General features: G+C 47.8%; 2 protein-coding genes across 4 annotated transcripts in view; both read right to left on the reverse strand.

Annotated features, from left to right (window-relative positions):
- ARMC9 (armadillo repeat containing 9) overlaps positions 1–1,303 on the reverse strand; it is a 67,116-nt gene extending 65,813 nt beyond the window's left edge. For 2 of the 3 annotated variants that reach the window (XM_014946072.1, XM_014946070.1), the window contains exons 1-2: positions 1,013–1,247; positions 786–873 (exon numbers count right to left, since the gene is read on the reverse strand). In XM_014946072.1, the coding sequence (XP_014801558.1) occupies positions 786–836 (51 nt within the window). In that variant the 5' untranslated portion in view covers positions 837–873; positions 1,013–1,247. Of the gene's footprint in view, positions 1–785; positions 874–1,012 lie in introns of all 3 variants that reach the window. The other variant, XM_014946071.1, reaches the window with a different exon arrangement.
- A 10,583-nt stretch (positions 1,304–11,886) lies between these two features.
- Positions 11,887–19,321, reverse strand: part of PSMD1 (proteasome 26S subunit, non-ATPase 1) — a 73,274-nt gene continuing 65,839 nt past the window's right edge. Inside the window, exons 21-25 of the mRNA XM_014946004.1 lie at positions 19,120–19,212; positions 17,473–17,565; positions 14,977–15,123; positions 12,919–13,073; positions 11,887–12,097 (exon numbers count right to left, since the gene is read on the reverse strand). Coding sequence (XP_014801490.1) covers positions 12,927–13,073; positions 14,977–15,123; positions 17,473–17,565; positions 19,120–19,212 — 480 coding nt within the window. The 3' untranslated portion in view covers positions 11,887–12,097; positions 12,919–12,926. The remainder of the gene's footprint in view (positions 12,098–12,918; positions 13,074–14,976; positions 15,124–17,472; positions 17,566–19,119; positions 19,213–19,321) is intronic.

Raw genomic sequence — 19,321 nt, forward strand, 5'->3', positions numbered from 1 at the left:
GGTGGGTCAGGCTGTTGGTTTGGTGTTCACCGAGGGCCCTAAACTAGGCTACCAACACAGTGTTGATCAAAGAAATGAGGCAGTAACAAACAGCAGAGATCACAGTTTGTGCACTTGTTCCAAAACAAAAATATCCCATTTTAGCCAATTTATTCAGAAGGCTGAAGCACAGATTACCAGAGGCACCCACTCTTCAAAGTTTGTCTCTCAATGTCCTTTTCATAGGACTATTTCACACTTCAGAAGAACTTCTGACTACTCTTATAAGCAATATGGGTAGAAGAGTGCCTAGCTGGAAAATCCTGCTTAGACATTAAACCATGGAGATCAGTGGTCTCAGAACTTCAGCCTGGGCTTTGTCAGCTCCAGGGTTTTTATATGCCTCTGTGATTTTATACACATATGGAATGAGGTGGCAGCTAAGCATGTTTTAAAGATCTCACCTTTATCACAGATTGGACCTGAGCCCCAAAGTTGTCTGTGGATCTAACCAACATAACTGTTCCTTTAACGAAAGGCTCAGTTGCAATGAACAATAGATAATTCTAGATTGATTTGATGTTTGACTGCTGGCTTTTAACAGATATTGAGTCCTTTGAATTTACAGAGCATGACCTGAGTCAATATGATTTCAGGGTGTAGCAGACACTTGGCCAGTCAAATAACTCCAGAATTTAAACAACAGTTACAATGCCTGGCTCTGAATAAAAGTATTATGAAATTTTGCCTTGATCATTTCAACCAAAAAAAAAAAAAAAAAAAAAGGAAAAAGGGAGAAAACCAACCTCTCTCACTAGACCGAGTAACTCAGCTTCATAAGCTAGAACGTCACCCATCGTTAAGTGTTACTGCTACGTCTCATCGTCGATAAACCTAGAAAATTGTAACAGAGGGGAGCATCAGCAGACAGCACAGCGGTTCACACAGCCCCCCGCTGCCCAGCCACCCACAGCCCTTTAGCCACCTCATCTCCAAACAAACCGCATCGGGAAGATATCCCCCCGTAAGGCACCTCCAAAGAAGTTTCGACGCCGGTCCTCCCCGATCCGACCCGCTGCTCTCGCCAGGCCGCGGGACGCTCACACCGGCTCCTCACACAGGGGGTCGGGTCGGGACGCTGCGGCCGCCTCCTCAGGGCCGAGAACACGCGGCCCTGCCGGCTTCTGAGCCAACAGCTGGAAGGAGAGGGGAGAAGCGAACAAACCCGGAGTGACACCGGCACCGGCGCGGCCTACCTGCCCCGCGGCCCCACGCCGCCGCCTCCTGTCGCCTTGGCAACCGCGGCCTCACTCCCGGCGACGCCACACCCCTTCCCACCGCACCGTGATCCCTCTCAGCCAATCCCAAGCCGGGAAGAGCGCGTCACGTGACGGGGGAGGGTTCTCCACGGCGCCGGCAGGCAGCGCCCCCTGGAGGGCGGGAGTGGAGCTGCAGCCTCCCGCCGGTGGCGCTGAGGGACGGGCTTGTCTGTAGGCCTGTAGCTTTTAGATGCGTAATTACGCGATTTCTTAATTGCAGCTGAACGCTGATCCTGCAGTATTTGCACCCCGCCGCACCCGCCTCTGAGCGCCGCCCTCCCTGAGGGGGTGGAAGCACCACAACAGCCCGTGGCCGGGGCCTCCAGCTCCACTTACCTCACAGCTCGGAAGGTTCCCTTGAAAAAAAGATGTCGGGCAAAACCAGGCAGGGTCTTGCCGAGACTGAGCACTGCCTGATGAGCCTGAACCACGGCCGGGATGAGGGACACCGAGACCAGCCCTGTGGGTCGTGCGTTCCCTCGTGGAGGCCTGTACAGAACAAGCAGGAGGATTGGCCAAACCCCTTATCGAGGCTTTGTCCCATTTTTAAATCTCAGTGGTGTTAATGAACCTCTAGCCACTAACACCCAAGTTTTCTAGCTAGACCCAGCTAAACGACATTGTGTCACCAGTGGTGCCCTACCTGGGGTTTTGGTCTCACCCCGAGCAGCTCTGGTGTCCACCATGAACACCTTAGAAAGACCCATGTCCTTCTCCTGTCCCGTAACCAGACACAGCACAGCTTCATCTTCCCTACTTTTAAAAGGCTCCTAAATTGGGCAGCCAAAGGTGTCCGCCCTGCACACACAGATTTTGACCCTTAATACCCTCACAAAACCCGAAGGCTATCTCACCAGCAAGCTCAGAGGCATTCCTCTCCACCGAGACCATTTCCCGGCCAAACCGTAACTTTCCAACACCAGCGCGGATGGAGGCAGCTCAGGGCACAGCCTTCCCTTGGCTCGGAATCTGAGGGCATTCTTCTCCTTACGCAATTTTAAAAAAAAAATTAAGGAACAGGAAGAAAAAAAAATATAAAAATCACACTTGCACATTCTTGCCACATCTAAAATTATCAGCTTGATAGCTGAAATGTTTGAAAAGAGCGAGGTGATGGTAAGCAGAGTTATGACAGTTGGCGAGCAGGCACTAGCGCTCGGTCTGTAACCCGTGGGAATTGCTTCACCACTGCTCCGTGGCCAACCTGCCGTGGGTTGGTGTTTGAGAATAAAATACTGAGATAGACTGAAGCTCTTTGGGAAAGAAAAGCAAAAATGTGAACTATCTCGTGGAGGGCAGATGCAGCCTTGACAAATGCATGCTCCCTCCCATCCCTTGCTTCTTCAAATTATGGTTGTCCCAGTAAGGGACAGAGCAATGGTTTGAGCCCGGGTTGTGCCAAACTGCCCAGATTTTATTTACTTGTATTTCATGTGATGGATGAAAAGGAACCAGGAAGAGGTCACTTCATCCATCACCTCTGTTTGAAAATGTCTCATTCCCCAATTCAGTGTGCTCGGGAGACATTCTCAGTTAAAGAAAGCCCACTAGGGAACGAGCTTCTCCAGGAGATCAGGAGAAACCCCATCATTTTTCTTCAGGTTCCATCCTTCCCCTAGTGCTCCCAGCAAGCACACAAGAACAGACAAGGGCAAAGGGACAGAAGAGCAGATTCCTGAAACCCCAGCGAGGACCCCACTGCTTTCAGTGCATCACAGGAAAGTCTGCAGGGCACTGCAGCTTGCACTGTGGTGCACTGCCATGTGGTGTGGGAGGATGATACGAGCCCAGGACAGAGTCAATGGGGTGGGGTGGTACCTGTCAGTGTGTCCCACTTCCAGCCAGAAGGACCCAGGTGGAGGAGGCTGGCTGCTTGGCCGGGGTTGTTGCAAACAGAAAGGAAATGCGTTGGCTGAACGTGGACAGAAGAGGCCCAGGGTGAATAATCTGGCAATGCTAAAATCAGGCGTGAGGTTTCCTTATGAAGGAATCAGTCAGGAGCGTGGGCAGCATTTGGTCTGGAAAGGAAGATGAGCATCCAACACCGTGTACAGTAACTGCCTTTGCCATCTTCCCTTGAGCAAGTGCATTGCTATAGCAAACCCCAGCTTCAGTCACTGGCACATCCTCTCCTGCTGAAACACTCTAGATACTCTCTGCTTTGCCATATCCCTGGATTTGTTTGCGTTGAGAATTTCAGATTGTGCAAAACCATCTGGAGCATGGCAAATCCACAGCAGCTGAAAGGACTGCTATGCTTCCAGGGTTTGCCACTGCATCACTGTTCAAAGATAAAGATAGGTATATCCCCTTCTACTTATTTTAAACAACAAATACTCCGTGCTGCGGAGAAATGTTTGTCGCCCTATGCCTTCTTGGGAGACATTGACAGCCTGGAGTCTGGATTAAAGATATTCCTAGGAAACACACTGCAAGTCTTAGAAAGCACTCAGTGGTGCCTAGAAAGCAACCTGCAATTTCTAGAAAGCAAATGGGAAGTGCTAGAAAGTAGCGGTACATTTCAAGGAAGTGCTCTGCAGTCTCTAGAAAACACTTGGATATTTCTAGAAATGACTTTGCGATTCCTAGAAATCACCTGAAAATGCCTAGAAACCACAAGGAAAGGCCTAGAAAGCGCTGTGAAAGCTGGCTGAAATGCTTAGGAAGCACATCAAACTGTTCAGAAAGCACCTTGGAATTCCAGAGATTCTGTAATCCCTACAAAGCTCTCTGCAATTCCTAGGAAGAACAAGGATATTCCTGTAAAGCACAAAGAAATTCCCAGAGAGTAAGGGAAAATCCTTAGAGTCCAGCCTGAGTGCCTAGAAAGTTGTGGGAGATTCCTAGAAAACCCATTGGAAATCCACAGAAAGCCCATTGACATTTCTCGTAAGCACACGAACATTTTTATAGAGCACCAGGGAATTCCTAGGACACGACAGGAAATTTCTATTCTAACCATTAGGTTGTGTTCTCATTGCTCAGCGGGAATGTGACAATTCGCACTCAAATTGGTTTTGTAGTTACTGTGAGCACTGGTGAGCGGTCAGGTAGGTACGTGATTTCTGGGTTTGGTGATTTGTATACTAAATACTGAAGTTTTACGTATATAAACAAGTATAACATTTATATACATGAAACTTCTGTACTTAATACAAGTAGCAGATATACTCTGCATAAACTGAGAGTTTGTCTACAGCCAGGGGTTTCCTCTTTGTGTTGCAGACACTTCCGCAGACATCTCAAAATAGCAAATTTTATATATTCATGTTGAGTTTCACCGTGCTAGAGCCTATCAGGCATTTAGTCTGTCCCCAGCAGGAGAAAGGACTGGGTCCCTTGGCCATTTATTGCCCGCTCATCACAAAGGTGACAGAGCTGTGATTTTCTCCTCCCATTTGTCACCTGTCCCTCTAACTTTCTAAAGGAGTAAAAAGACTCTCTTAGAGGGTGGTCCAAAGGTTTTGGAGTAGCTGCAGCTGCCCTCCCTTTTTGTAAAGGTGTCTGCACTATCCTCTGTGTTCCCTCTCTCCTGCTTTGCCTTGGTGACGACTGGGCACTGCCCATGGGGAAAGATACTGACTTTCTCCTTTTCCCATCTTCAAGATAATGTGCATCCTGCTGGCTTTCTCCTCCAAGCCACCAAACAGGACTGACATCGTGCCCTGGGCAGGGCTGTGTGGGATCTGGGATTTGCTTAATTATATTTTTAATTATTTTTCTTCTCCCACTCTTGCAGAAACACCCTTCCAGCAGGCAGGCAAGGCTGCTGTGCACACATGGCCTTGCACGGGCTCTGCCACACTTGGGCAGAGACACTGTTTCAGGGAGGTGCTGCTCAGGGTTGAACACCCACCCACCCGCTAGCCAGGTAAGGTCAGGAAAACACAAAGCTTGTGCCTCAAACCTTACAAGTGGGACTCCAATGCCCACGGGAGGACACTCATCATTGCCTGGGGCATCACCCCAGCTCCATAGTTTAGGTTTTTCTTGGGGCAGGTGTTACCACCACCTCTGCCAGGGCTGAACATTTCCGTGGCTGCGCCACCAACTCTGCCAGCATCAGGTCCTGAGCTGGATTGTAACCTGTTGCTTGATGAAAAAACAGAAGGCTGTTCTCTGTGCCCAAGTGGAAGATTTTGCAGGAAATGTCTTCTTGCAGTAGCCTTTCCAAGTGGATGCATTAAAAAGAAAAGCAAGCAGCCAAGAGGGGAACATTTTTCAAAGCTTAAACATCCTGTTATTTTCTGAGACAAACTTCAGCTTTTAGTTGCCAAAAAATATTTTGGTTTGAATTTTCAATGAATACTTTGAAGGAGCATTTTGGCAATAAATAAATTAGAAGGCATTTGAGTTTTTAGTTGATGACATGTTACTGTTGGTTGGGTTCGAGCACGGACTGGCTCCTACTGGGACTGGCTGGGGGGCAGAGGGTTTGTTTGGACCGACGTCCTGCGCTCGGGCAGGGCACTTGCCCAGCAGCTCAGATGCTGCTCACATACCGAATTACACAGCAGTGCCTCCCCAGGCCCTCTGCAAGGAAAAACTCTCTGCTTTCCCCAGCATCAGGCTATCATAAAGCTGCTCTGTCTCCTTTGGATGGGGCTTGTTTAGCTGCTGCTGCTGAGCCTCGAGTTTCACCTCTCTCCACCTCTCCCCAGAAGGATGTGGTCAGCCCAGTGCCAGGCTATTTATATGCAGACCCTTCTCCAGTAATTTCCTGTAACCAAAGTCCCTGACCAGGAGAGGCACAACAGAGACTTTGATTTTGTGTCACGGGATGCAAGGAGGCGGCATCAGGGTGAACTCAGCTCTCCTTCAGATGCAGAAGCCTCCTGGCCTGCTCAATGCAGAGCAGAGAGGGAGGAGGGTCTGGCTGGTGGGTCTCCTAAAAGTTCCTTTCAGCTCCATTGCAAAAAGGTGAAGGAGGCTCCCAGGCCCCTTACAGCCCAGTGTGGAAGGAACTGGAGCTTTCTTCTCCCAGCAGGACTTTGCAGATGAGGACAGGAGCATCCAGGGCTCAACCTACTGCCCTGCAATGTCAGCCCCCCACGTTCCTCAAGTGCTCACCTGGAGATGAGACACTCCTTTCTCCAACCTCTTCAAAACCTTCTTGCTGCTGCCACCACCATGGTGTGGACTGGCCAAAGCCCAGCCCAGGCTGGAGGAAGGAGGGAGTCCTCCAGGGCTTTTTCTGCTCCTCCCTCCCAGTACATCAGCCCATGGTGCCTTTCCAACCATGGCAGAGATCACCCTCAGAGATCCCTACAGGGACAAGGGTGACAACCAGAACAGGCTGGCTGCCTTTGTTGGACTGGGGGTGTCTCTGTGGGGGTTGACAGCAGCTTGGGGCCCCAGGCCCAAAGGGGGACCCAGCTGGGCTTTCTGGCATGTGATTATCTAAAACATGGGTCGTTAAGCCCCCAACCAAGGTGAACACCAACAGGTGAGAGGGCTTGACTTGCAGTAATAGCAAGGCTTTCCAGCCAAAAATGGCAGGGGTCTGGGAGGAGGGAAGAGCTAGAGTTGCTCCATTAAAAAAAAAGATTTGAAAAAAAAAACAAATGGAGAAAATAGCCTGGGAAGCTGGGAGCACAGAAACAGCAGCGCAGAGCTGCGTTGTCAGAAGAAATATCCCTGGTTCCAGAAACAGTCCCAGGGAACCTCACTGCCTTCATCACATGAGCACAACATGGATGCTGCCACCAGCACAGACTGTCCCACACCACAGACTGATGCCCACCTGCCCAATCGCTCGTGGACAAATTACAAAACCTCCAGGCCTGCAAGAGGAGCAAGCAGCAGGTTTCATCTACGAATGAGCCCATGACCTCTGCTGTCCAATGCAGATGTTTCCAGCAAATCATTTCCAACTGCTTCTTGTTCATCCCTGAACCCCAGATTTCATGCTTAAGCTAAAAATTAAAAACATCTCTGTGTAAAGTTGAACAGATAATTTGCCCAGCCCAACAGGAGCTATTTCAGCTTCTCCTCTGAGAGGACATGGTGGAGAGACAAAAAGTCAATCCATCTTCATTCTCATTGACAAGGGATGGAGAAAAACAATGAAATGGGAGAGCCAGCCTAAAGCTGAGAACAATGACACTGCACCGATATTTCAGGTCTTTTTCCTTCAATCTGAAGGGGAAAAAATTGCTTCACACTTCATCCCTTGCAGGTTATCTTTGGAGGAACAATGTCCCCATAATTTCTGCTGACAATTAACCTTGCCTGTGCAGCAATTCTTCTCTGGGTCACCAGAGCAGCTATTTATACCTTGGGCCAGGGATGCTGTTGCCACCAAATGATTGTCCTTGCCCTTGGCCAGCCCTGCACCAAGGCTGTGGGCAGTGAGTCCCTGGGTGTCCCCCATGCTCCCTGCCCTGCTCACTGGGACCCTTACAGTATAGACTCTCCACCCTCCATTTTTCTGCACGTTTTGCAAACATAATTTAAAAAAAAAAGAAAAGAGATATATGTATTGCTTAAACACACGCAGCTGCATGTGGGTGTGGGGCAGCAGCTCCATCAGACCAACCCCACAGGGTTGGGATGTCTGGGGTTCATCATCTCCTCTGATTAGCTGGTCTCCAAAGGACTTGGACAGAAGTAGGATTTGCCTCAAGTCACCTCCCTGCAATATGTGGGTAACACCGATTCCCCCATGTGCAGGAAGACACACCGATAGCTCACCTGAGTACCTGCACAGTCCTTCTTCTGAGCAAAAAGCAGAGCTTTAGTTGTGCAGCCAATGCCAGGAACTGGAGACCTCAAAACAGAACTCCGGACCTGGGCTGCTGCCAGCTGGACCATTTGCCCATGCAGAGCAGGATTTCAGAGGCCAAGTCAAACCAGTCCTGAGCTGGAGTCCAACAGCAGGGCCTGGGGTGGCTTCTCCTCCCAAGACACAAAGCCAGCACAATCCCACCAGTGCTGGAGAAGCACATTGAACCAGGTCTGCCAAAACCAGTTACCTTCACTGAGGGAGCAAAGAGCCTTGCTCCCATGTGAAGCCACCCTAGGAAATATCAGCAGCCTTGGGTGAAGGCTTTCAGACTAGTCCCATCAGAGACTGCAATACCACAAGTCTTACACCATCCTGCCATGTCCGTGCTCCCCGTCTCCCCCATCCTGCCACTGCCAGAGTTAGGGTGTACCCAGAGCTGGGCTGAAAACCCAACCCGTCACCAACACCGAGAGGAGCAGGAGGCAGGGGAACAGCCTAGGGCAGGATGGGGTCTGGCAGGGTGAGGGTGGGGGACGCGCCAGCCTCCAGGATGCAGGGAGATAAATGGTCAATGTCATCATCGTTATCAGCGGCGCCCAACCTTCATGCTGAACGGCAAGGAGGAAGAGCTTTGCCTGGCCCTGGAAGGAAAGGGAGAGATAGGGAGGGCGGCACCGCTGTGATGGTAAGAGGTGGGAGGACGAGACCTACTGAGTGCCCACCAGGGCAGAGGAGCAGCGCCGGAGGGCTGTTGGCCTCCTCCTTGAAGACCCCTTGCCCTGGGAGCTTTACTTCCAACATCTCCATCCTCACTTCTGTCCCCACCCCAGAGCTGAGCAGGGGGTTTGTACCCGAGTTAACGACTGGGGAGACTGAGGACATGCCCAGGGCCTCCAGGAGGGACTCTGGGATCTGTCACAAGCGCTGTGCTTTTGAAGTTATTTATTTCTCACCAGGGTTAAGGGGGACCAGGCCCATTAGTCAGGAGGGACAGAAACACGCTTCCTGCCACCTCGGCCTCTCCCTGTGGCAAACCCAGGTCCAATTAGCCCCTGGCAAACACCCCAGGGGTGGGTCCCTCCCCAGCATCCCCAGACAGGCCCAGGAGAGCTGCACTTCCTAAGAAATCAAGGCTCAGGAGTCACCGTGGCTAAATTACATTATTTAAAGCAGTGACAAGAGTTTCCAGGCTCTCGCCATGCCTTCTCCAAACTGGAGATCAGAGAGCCAGCCGCGGTCTCAGTCCCCCAAGCACAGCACTGGGATGGTCCCACAGTCATCGGTCCCATCTTTCCCCAGGGAATGCAATCAGATATTTTAGCATGAGGACAGGATCCAGCCCAGAAGACTTTCCAGAGCCTGCCTGGAAGTTTTCATGCACCTTTCCAGAAGATTTCTGGAGGTTTCCTAGCCATTCCCTGGATTAATTATTTTCTAGCCTTTCTAGAGGTTTTCTGCTGTATCTCCAGAACATTTCTAGACTCTTCCCAGAGGGTTAATTGACCTCTCCTGGGGCTGTTACAGCCTCTTTGCCTGTTTAGTTTTTTGGTTTTTTTTTCACGAAGTCACAGATTGGCATTTTCCAGATTTCTTAAGTGGCAACTTGGGAATTGAGCGAAGCGCAGCACCTCAGCAAAGCACCGTGTGACATCTCAGAGCAGCATCCTCAACCTCCTGACTAGCAAATTGAAGAAATATGTAGAGGTTAGAAAAAAAAATAAATCACACGCATGGGATCACTCTACTCAGGACACATTGTTTTGTACCACAAACTCTCTAAAATGCCCCATGGGAGGACCTCTTGTCCTCGTACTGTCTGCAGCCTTTTAACTGGTGTCCTCCAAGCAAAACCAGTTTGAGCCGATTCCCACATGTCCCTCCTGATGTCTCCAGCCTGGCACACGTGGCCTTTTTCTTCCACAGCCACCAGAAGCTCCTCTAAAAATCTGACTGCCCGAGTGTAACCTCACCACCTGGCCCCAGAGCAGCGGCTCAAAATCAGTTTGGGGCTATCTGAGGTTTTTAACATTTGCTTGCGCCAAGGGAGCTCCGGGAAACATCACTGCTGGAGGCAGGAGCGCTCTTACAGGCACAAGAAAATCATTTAGCACAAGAATGAAGCCTCCTGGATGGTGCCCCAGGCAGTACACGGCCCAGTGGGAGCTGCTCGGTGCGTACAGATTTACACAGCCACACCGAGAACCCAACCTGCAGCAAGTGCCAGGAACAGTGGCTACCCTGAAACGGCTGCTACAGCGTGAAAGGCTCGGCAAAACTCCTGTGAATAGAAGCAGATTGTTCACAGCTCATCCAAGGCATCCATATAGGACTTCAGGTCTCAGCCCGTTATTCCCAGCATTTCTACTCGGACTCTAGACATCTCCCAGCAATATCTACCTGTCCAACAGGTTGCTGCATGACATGAAATGATCCCCCCCCGCCCTTCTCCTCCCAGTGTCCTCCCCTCGGTGTGGTATTTTGTAAGCTAACACAAGGCATTACTACCAAATTACCTGAAAAACACCACATACTGCACTGGCTGGCATCAGCAGAACATGCAGGAGTAAGGGACACAGGTACCCGTTCCAAGGGAAGGGATTCCAGCACCAGAGAGACTCACACAACGTACCTTTCTCCGGCTTCTGTTTCTTGCACCACACCACCAGGTCTCACTTTGAATGACCATGGGATTGGAGCAGCGATTCCTTCTTTGTTTCCAGTTTTACTGCAGCCATTTCAGGTTCTTGGCTCTGCTCCATGGGAGAACTGCTCTGGATCAGGCTGAGAACTGCGAGCTCTGACCAGCACCCTCACTGAGACAGCATTTCAACTTCAGGGACTTCTGACTGAAGCCCAGGACTCAAAAATTGGCTTTCAGTCCCACACCTCTGCTCTGTACAGCTTAAGCTTTGTGGAGAACAAAGGCAGATTATTCTATTGCTACGCTAACATTCACCAAAATAAACCATCTGCTGGAAAAGCTCCCAGGCGCTACATGCAAGATTAGCCTGCCGTTATTACCGATGCACATGAGCTTGTGGTATGTTCACATGGAGCAAAACATTCCCAACACACATACAACAGAAACCTCATTCTGTGTAAGTGCTGTTGCAAATGATGGAGCTTCCCCCAGCATGTGGCTCACAGCTGACCGGGGCTGGCTGGTGGTGCACCCTCTGCAGCGTTACAGCCCAACAGGTGAAGGGCCAGCAGCGAGCGGTCGAGCCACATTCTTTCCTTCTGACCACTGCTCATTCCACACCCCTGACTGTAAATCCCCCCTTGGCTAACGATGCACATCAGTGCAACAACTTGCATGTCTGGATTCACCCCATCTGGGCCTGTAATGTATCGCTAGCTGCCTGCTCACATCAGCTATTATGCTCATATTTGGTTAAAGCAGTGAAAGGACGCAGGAAAAAAAACATGATTCTGGGAAATAAAGAGAAACACACCCCATTTCCCCATCACTAATGCCTGGAGCCCTTCCATCAGGCCCACGCTGTCACAGAAATACCAGAATGAGCAAGGGGGAAGATCAGTGTGATCTCAGTATCACAGAGGTAGGCTGGAAGCAGACCTCCTCTGGGCAGCTGACAGCAAGTGGAGATCTGCCCCCTCTGCAGCATCAGTGCTGTGGCAGGGCCAGACTGGAGCTGGTGACTTGACTCAGCCTAAACAAGTGCTAGAGAAGGCAGAGAAGTGCACAGATGCCAACGACTCTACAGAGGAGCAAGGTCAGTCAAGCTTTGCTGGAGGAAAAAGCACGACTTGTGTCTAGGTTTTTAACATTTGGGGTAAGCAGAAAAGAAGGTGGTTACATTTCCTTTTTTTTTTTTTTAAAGCAGTAAGTTTTCTGTCAAGAGTTTTTAATATATTTATTTGAAAACAAGGTTTTGTGAAAGAGTACACTAAATAGCATATATCTGTTCTTCAGCCATAAAACACGGACTATCAGCTTTAGCTCAGCACAGATTGGGGCTGCATGCACTGAACGGCAGATCTCGATAGGAAGGTCTTCACGTCTGTCTTTCTGGTATCAAGCATAGTGTCTTCTTTAGAGGACATGATCCTGGAGGAAGGGAAGAGAGAAACCAGAAAAGCAAATGTATTTAACTAAAGCTTCTTGTGGTTGGCCCCACACACTCCCCCGAGCCTGCCACTGACGCAACATTTACAGTTTTTAGCAAGGAGTTTGTTTTCCCGCCCATCCACCAATTCGAGTGCATAATCTTTGCTCTTGGGAGCACTGGGACATGCCAGCCCATATTTGGAAAGTAAGAAACTGGGTTTCTGCCTCTCAGTGAGAAACTTCCACATCAGTTCAGGCACTTTAACCAAAGAACCTGAGAACCGCACCGTTCGTTGCCTGGAAGAGATCTACAAGCTGAGCTCAGAGAGCACCACAAAGCCCGTGACTGGAGCATCTTTAAATTCTGCTGAGAACTGCTGGGGAGACAAGACAACCCCAGAAAGCACAGTAGTTCTCTTTCGAGCAGTCCTGCCACACTGAGGTCAAGTAGATGACAGCTTTTTTACATAAACCACTTGCCCCTCTGGGACCATCTTTCATGAGCTGATTATTCCCAGCCCAGCTGTTGCCTGTGACCCCGTGCACGGCTCTGGCTCTGCCCAGTGAGGCTCTGCTCAAGAGTAGCCAAGTGTGTGAGATTAGAGACCGGGTCCTGGGTCAGACCTGGTCCCAAACAATGGGTTTCTCTCTTATTGCTGCCAAACTCTTCAAACTGGGATAGAGCATGTTTCTGAATCTGGTGTAAAAGCTGTCAAAGAGCTAAAACAAGAATGCTGGGTGCTGGTAACTGCTTCAGTCGATCCAAAGAGGCTTTTCCTTCACCAGGATTAATAAAGGTGACCCTGCACACGACACTGTACCTCAGGTCTTAATCATCAATGTACTCGAAGGGCTCTGGTGGTTCAGGTTCCTGCTCCTCTTCCTCGATCTTCGGACCGTGAGCTGCCACGGGTTCAACCAGCTCCTCCATATCCTCGCTGGTGTCCTTCAGAATGATGATGCCTCCGATGGAAAGCTGCAAGACAAGTGCAGTGAGTGTTAGAGCTGCTCACCTCTGCCTCATGGTGCAGTCTTTGCAGCCACAGCGTTTATCCTGGGCCATATGGGACACCTCAGCAGGAGTGAGTTTCAGAGAAAAAAGCATCTGACACCCACCTGGATTCCTGCCTGATAAGGGGATGGAACAGACAGAGTCCATCCAGGGTACCTTTTGTATTTCCACTATCTAAGTCTCAGTTTGACAGAAAACGGCATCTGGATTCACAGCTTCACCCCAGTCCCAGTCTGGGGCTTTCCACATGAAAACTAATTAAACTATAATTGCTTTATAAGGTTCATCTTTTCAGGGCAACAAAGCTTAGTGAAGCCTCTCCGTGTAGCCACCTCCCAGGAGACTATCTGAAACAGAGACTAATCTGATCACCAGCTTCCACCAACTGAGGAATCCTATTAGCAGAACCTCATAAAACAAAGGGGAATTAATTACAAAGATCACCACCAAACATCCTGGCAGACTAAAGCGAATCGGTGCGTCTCGAGGACTGAAACCCGAGGTGCAAAGAGGCACTGCTGTGTCATGCCTGGCTGGGCTCAGAGCTCTGACCGCAGCAGGATTCCTATAAACACCATTTCAAAGAAGCCTTTTACTCTGGCGTTCCCCAAAGCAGAGCAAAGCTCCAGAACAGCTCCAGCTTGAGAGCCTGCTTGGTTACACAACCTAAATTCCACTGAAAAACCTGCACTGTTCTTCAAAATCTATTTGGGAGAGAGGGGGAGGAGGAGGAGGAGTTGGGGGTTTAAAGCAGGAACTGCACTCCCCTCACCAAGGACTCAGCTTCTTTGGAAACTGAAGCAAACCAGCTACATATGTCCACATCTCAGCTTCGTGAGTGGACACTTACTGGACCACATAGCAGATCTTACCAATCCAAATACCTCTTGGGTCACCTCTGTTTTTTAAAGGGTAGAAACTGAAAAATCCTTCCACAGCTTTGCTAAAGGAGACTTTTCAAAGGGGCATGATGCACGGAGAATTCCAATGTGCTGATGGAATTCCAGGAAATCCATTTATTAAAAACATGACTACTTTTCCTGGAAAAAAATATTACTTCTTCTGAACACTGTTTCCCCACGCATAATTCTGCAGAAGGGGGAAGTCAAGGGTGTTATTTCTTGAACAAAAATAAAGGCCAGAAGAGTTTCACTCAGGAGATTTAGAGGTCAGAAGCAAGCTTATTAGCTTTGCAATATATCTGAGCATATTGCAGAAAAGTTAGTTACCCCTTGGGTTAATGCTGAAAGGTCTTTTTCATTCTCCATCTGAAAATCATATGCTATCTCTTCTGTATGCTAACAGGAGATGAAGGCACTTTTCTAAGGTTAGATGTAACTGAATAAGAAATCTATTTAATGAAAAAAAAAAATACTCCATTTAGGTATAAATGCCACTATAGAATAATAAAGCCCCAGCACAAGTCCTAATGTATTTCATTGCTTTGACAACGAGCCCGTACAACTTTTCAACCCACTGAAAAGATCATGGCTCAGTCTTTATGTCCCCAGCAACATCATTAATACACAGAATATGTCTGATTGACTTCCAGGTTGTAGCATTTGGCATACAAAGAAGAAGAATGAAAAAATAAAGCTGCATTATCATAGTGTAAAGGTTTGCAGCAGCTCTGGCTTTCCCCCAACTAGAACTGCATGTGATTAATAAGAGAGAGGGATGTTAAAAAGCAAATATGACAAGAGTGAAGTTGCAGATCCCTGAAACACGTATCTAAACCATCTCTATGCCACTCGCAGGTGGTGCATCACTGCATTCTCATGTGCACACAGAACTTCTGGGTCCTTACGCACAAGCTCAACTCTAAGGACACTCTGTGAAGCGCACAGAAGAGGAAGGTGACACTTACTGGTTTGAAAGGCTGGTATCGGCAGCTCTCTGTCATAGTGAGAACTTTGAGCTGAGCAGGCATGACTCTGGCTGGGTTGTCCAGAAGCTGGAAGTTGGGTTCTGGCTCCTTTTTCTTTTCTTTTTCATCCTTCTTTTCAGTCTCATCCTGTGGAAGGGAAAGAGAACATCGACATGATTTTAACAGTAGTCTGTAACCCTTTCCCAGTTCAGGAGGATGAGGTACAACTCGCTACTCCTAACACAGGCAGCAATTCCAGAACACGGTGAGAAGCCATCCTCCTGCTGGGGAACAAGCTCTCACATATTTATCAGCTGGCACAGGCAATGCCTGGATCCAAGTACTCTCATCATGGCAATGCCTCGCTCTCACCTCAACTGCAGGTGAAAAAATGTTCTACAAGAGGTGGCAGTGGAACAGTTCACTTCTGGCTTCCCTTTCTAATACTTCCTCTGTAAACTCATCACTTCTTGTTCACAACTGAAGATTCTTTAATATCATTACTAACCATATGAAAAATGCCAAAAGCTGCCCTTGTATTTTTGCAGCTACAGAGCCACCACTGACAGCAGCTCAACCAAAATGACTCGACCTCAGTGACTCCCTACGGAATTGCAGTTAAACCCTCCTTTACCAATGACTCAGCAGCTTGAGGGAAAAGCTCAGAAGGAAAAAATACCAGAGCATCCTTTACATACTTAAGAACATGGATCATGTTTTCCCTTACTCAGGAACAACTGAGTTGCAAACAAAAAAAGACTGCAGAAGAGATGCAAACAACCAAAGAACATCCTGTAACGGCAGACAGGACTTTCTCTGGCACAGAGACTGCTTGTTGCTGTGCGGATCTCTTGGAAGCCATGGATTACTAGTCATATAACAGGCATAAAAGAAAAACAGGAAAGCAATTATACATCTTAAACATTAGGACAATGGCATAACACGCGACACAAACACAGCAGGTGGCAGCAAGCTCCCTTTTTACTGTCGTTTTTCTGCTTGATTCAGCCAAGAAAACTTTTCAGACATCTGGAGTGTGCACACACACAGAGACAGGACATGTGAATCCCTTCTAATATATTGCTTCCTCTCCAGGACAAGTGAATCCCTTCTAATATATTGCTTCCTCTCAACACCTGTACTTAGCTGTAGGTTGTACCAATTTCAGAAGAAACAAGTATCTGTTCAGCACATTTGGCTAAGTATATAGTGCTGTTAAAAAAAATTCAAAGAAAAAGCAATGTTTGATGACAAGGAAACATTGATAAAGGAGCAAAAAGACAAAAAACAGAGCTTCTACCTTGCACGCATGAGATGATTCATTTTCTGGGCTGTATAAAGTTCAGTGCCTACAACATGGCTGCATTTAAGTGGGTCTAGGAAAATTATTTCACACATACACAACCCTCCCTTCACATACCACTTGTGTGTTTCTTTTTTAAAATTAAAGAGGCCAAAAATTCCCCGACCTCACTGCTTTTCCCACAGAGATGTTAAAAGTGGAATCAGAAAGACTTCTACTGAGCTTGCCAGCGTAAAGCATTTTCAGGTTACACATGTTCTTGGCATATTTGCATCTGTTAGCAGAGCACAAAAGGAAGGGTCCTCTGTCAGGGTGCAGCAAGAATTTTAGCTGCCATATGTTTTGCTAAATTAGAGCAACCACTAAGAATTCATTATCCAGCCATTTCTCTATCCCTTGGCTTGCTCCAGGGTGACACACTATTCACAGATGAGGATGATGAGTTCCAGTGTCAGGTCTATGAGCTGAAAGAAATCATCAGAAGGAGCAAAGCAATCACCGTAACTACTGAGCAGCGGAGGGATCCTGTGCTCAAAGCTCAGCTCATTCTGAAGTGGGTGTGGATAAACGTTTGGCGTTTTGATAGATGGGCAAAGCACATAAGAGATTGCTGCCAAAAAGGTGAACAATTCAGAATAGGGGGTTAAGCATGTGTAAAACCATAATGCTTAAACTCTTCAGTGCTCTCAACTGATTTGGACACCACCAAGCAACTGCTACAACACTGAGTCCTATTTAAAAGGTCAGAGGTACCAAGGACATGAAATTATTAAGACTTTTTCCACATTAATAAGAAAAGTACATGGATAAGAGATAAAATTCCCTTGGTCTAAAAACAGCAGGCAATGAAATAATGCACAAAAGGTTCACGCAGTTACAGGCACATAAATTTGTCAAAATAAGCTTCTGCCTTCAAGGAAGTCAGTTACTTAACAATATCGAGGAAGATTTATTTCTCAGAAATAATGAATTCACAAATAATACCACCTCTTGCTTTTAACAGCCCATACACACACACAGAGTAAAGATGCAAACCAGTATATGCAGTACACTGAAACCTGTGTTACTGCTTTGCTCAGAACCAACATGGGTGGCAGAGGGGACAGCATTAAGTGGGTGCCAACTTTCACGACACACCTTCCGCAATTACAAAGGGGGAAAGACAACATTTAAGTTTCAATGTTTGCACCCACCACTTCCATCTTCTCCTCTTCCTTCTTCTCTTTCTCCTTCTCCTTTTCCTTCTTCTTGGCTTTTGCAGTGATGGACAGCACGGCAGTGGAAACCTGGATACGTCAAGAGAGGAGGCATTCAGTGTGACTGCAACACCCTACGCTGTGCTTCAGCTCCCCAGGCAGGGGAACAAGGGGAAATCAGTGTTAGGTCAGCTCTCAGCACAGGTGTCAGTCAGATCAATTCTACTTTCTACCCACTGCTCTGGTTAAGAGACAAATACACCACGATCAAAGCAAATAAATGGCACAGATGGGACAAAAAAGTGCCATGAATGCAGACTGTGTCCAGCCACATATGCAGGAGAGCAAACTTCCTAATTTATAGAGGCCCAAACGATGATTCATTTCTATGACAGATTCGTTTATTTTTTACAGAACAACAAACTGAATTCTTTTTACAGGAAAACATGTTGCCAGAGTCTCCAAGGCAAAGAAACATGTATATAGATACTCTTTAAAATGACCTGTTTCACTGTCCTAATCAGACAGCTGTATTTCTCATTGATCTGAAGAACTGGATATGCAAAATGCCCTACAAAGGAGTCCTCCTGAGCCAGAAAGTACCCAGAAGCAACACTTGTATACAAGAACTCTGATTGTTTTCCTTCCAGTGAGCCCATCCACAGTAACCATAAGGCATTAACTGGCTCAGAGGGAAAGAGAACGACCACATTTGTCATGCTGCTAATGAGTCTTTCTAGGCTACGTGTGGGCTTATGGCACATTTTAATTTTGGCCAGGGAAGTTGAAAAGAGGAAAGATTTGTCCAATTCCCATCCCATTTCAAAGGCGAGAAAGCAGATATGAGCAGTGAGCTTTGCCTTTTATCAGAGTTCATTTCTGGGTTCCTCAGTGGCCTGGAAATCTGTCCTGTGCAGCATTCAATTCTGGTAAAATGTTTTACAGTTTTCACACAATGTCATTCATCAGCATGACATGCCTGAGGTCTCCACTGCTGCAATTGCTCCCCAGGGGTTGCTCTGCCTGCTGCCATGGGCTGCTCAACAGCTTTTACCATCTTACGCCAGGAGACAAATTGCTTCCACTATTGTCCCGCTTGTCATCCCACAGGTCTCATCTCTCCCTTTCCAATACCTAGATATTCTCAGTTCCACACTTACCTTTTTGCAATCTATGGGCCTGACAGCTATTATTCCTGCACATGCCCCGAGCCTGGGTACACTTCTGTCATTCCATATGGGACTATTTGAGAAGTGTCCCACCTAATATTCTCAAGGTCTGTACTGCAGTAGCATGTTGAAGCCCAAGTCACAAACAAGGACCCCGTTGTGCTAGGTGCTGCACAAACACGATACATACAAATCTGTAGGGCACAGAGAAGCTTTTCATTAATCAATGCTTCTGCTTGATCACTGGCAACAAGGGTGGTTCCAGCAACTCAGTAGCACAGCAGTTGTACACCATGATCAGCAACAGTCCCAGGCGCAGCAGGAAAAAATAGCTAGAATTCTCTTTCAGAGACAACAGAGCCTGCCAATTTTTCTTTTGCTCTTTAGATTCCCTGTTAGTGCCACCAAAGTCAATGTTTATACTAGGAGGGAGAAGGAGTTAGTCTTTACAACACAGAAAAGCTAGCCCAAATACCTTTTCTTTCTCCTTTTCCTTTGGTACCTCAAGAGGTGGGGGGTAGGCAAATGTGGACGGCTTACAGTTGGACTTGTACTGGACTTTCGGCATCTAAGGGAAAGAGTTAAAAAAAATTGTTAGAGACAAGAAAATCAGGGGAAAAAAATCCATAGCAGAATAATTACTTTAGCTTCATTTTCCTTCCAGCAGAGACAAACAC

Source organism: Calidris pugnax, unplaced genomic scaffold (genome assembly GCF_001431845.1).
Source record: "Calidris pugnax isolate Ruff unplaced genomic scaffold, ASM143184v1 scaffold111, whole genome shotgun sequence".
NCBI classification, from domain to species: Eukaryota; Metazoa; Chordata; class Aves; order Charadriiformes; family Scolopacidae; genus Calidris; species Calidris pugnax.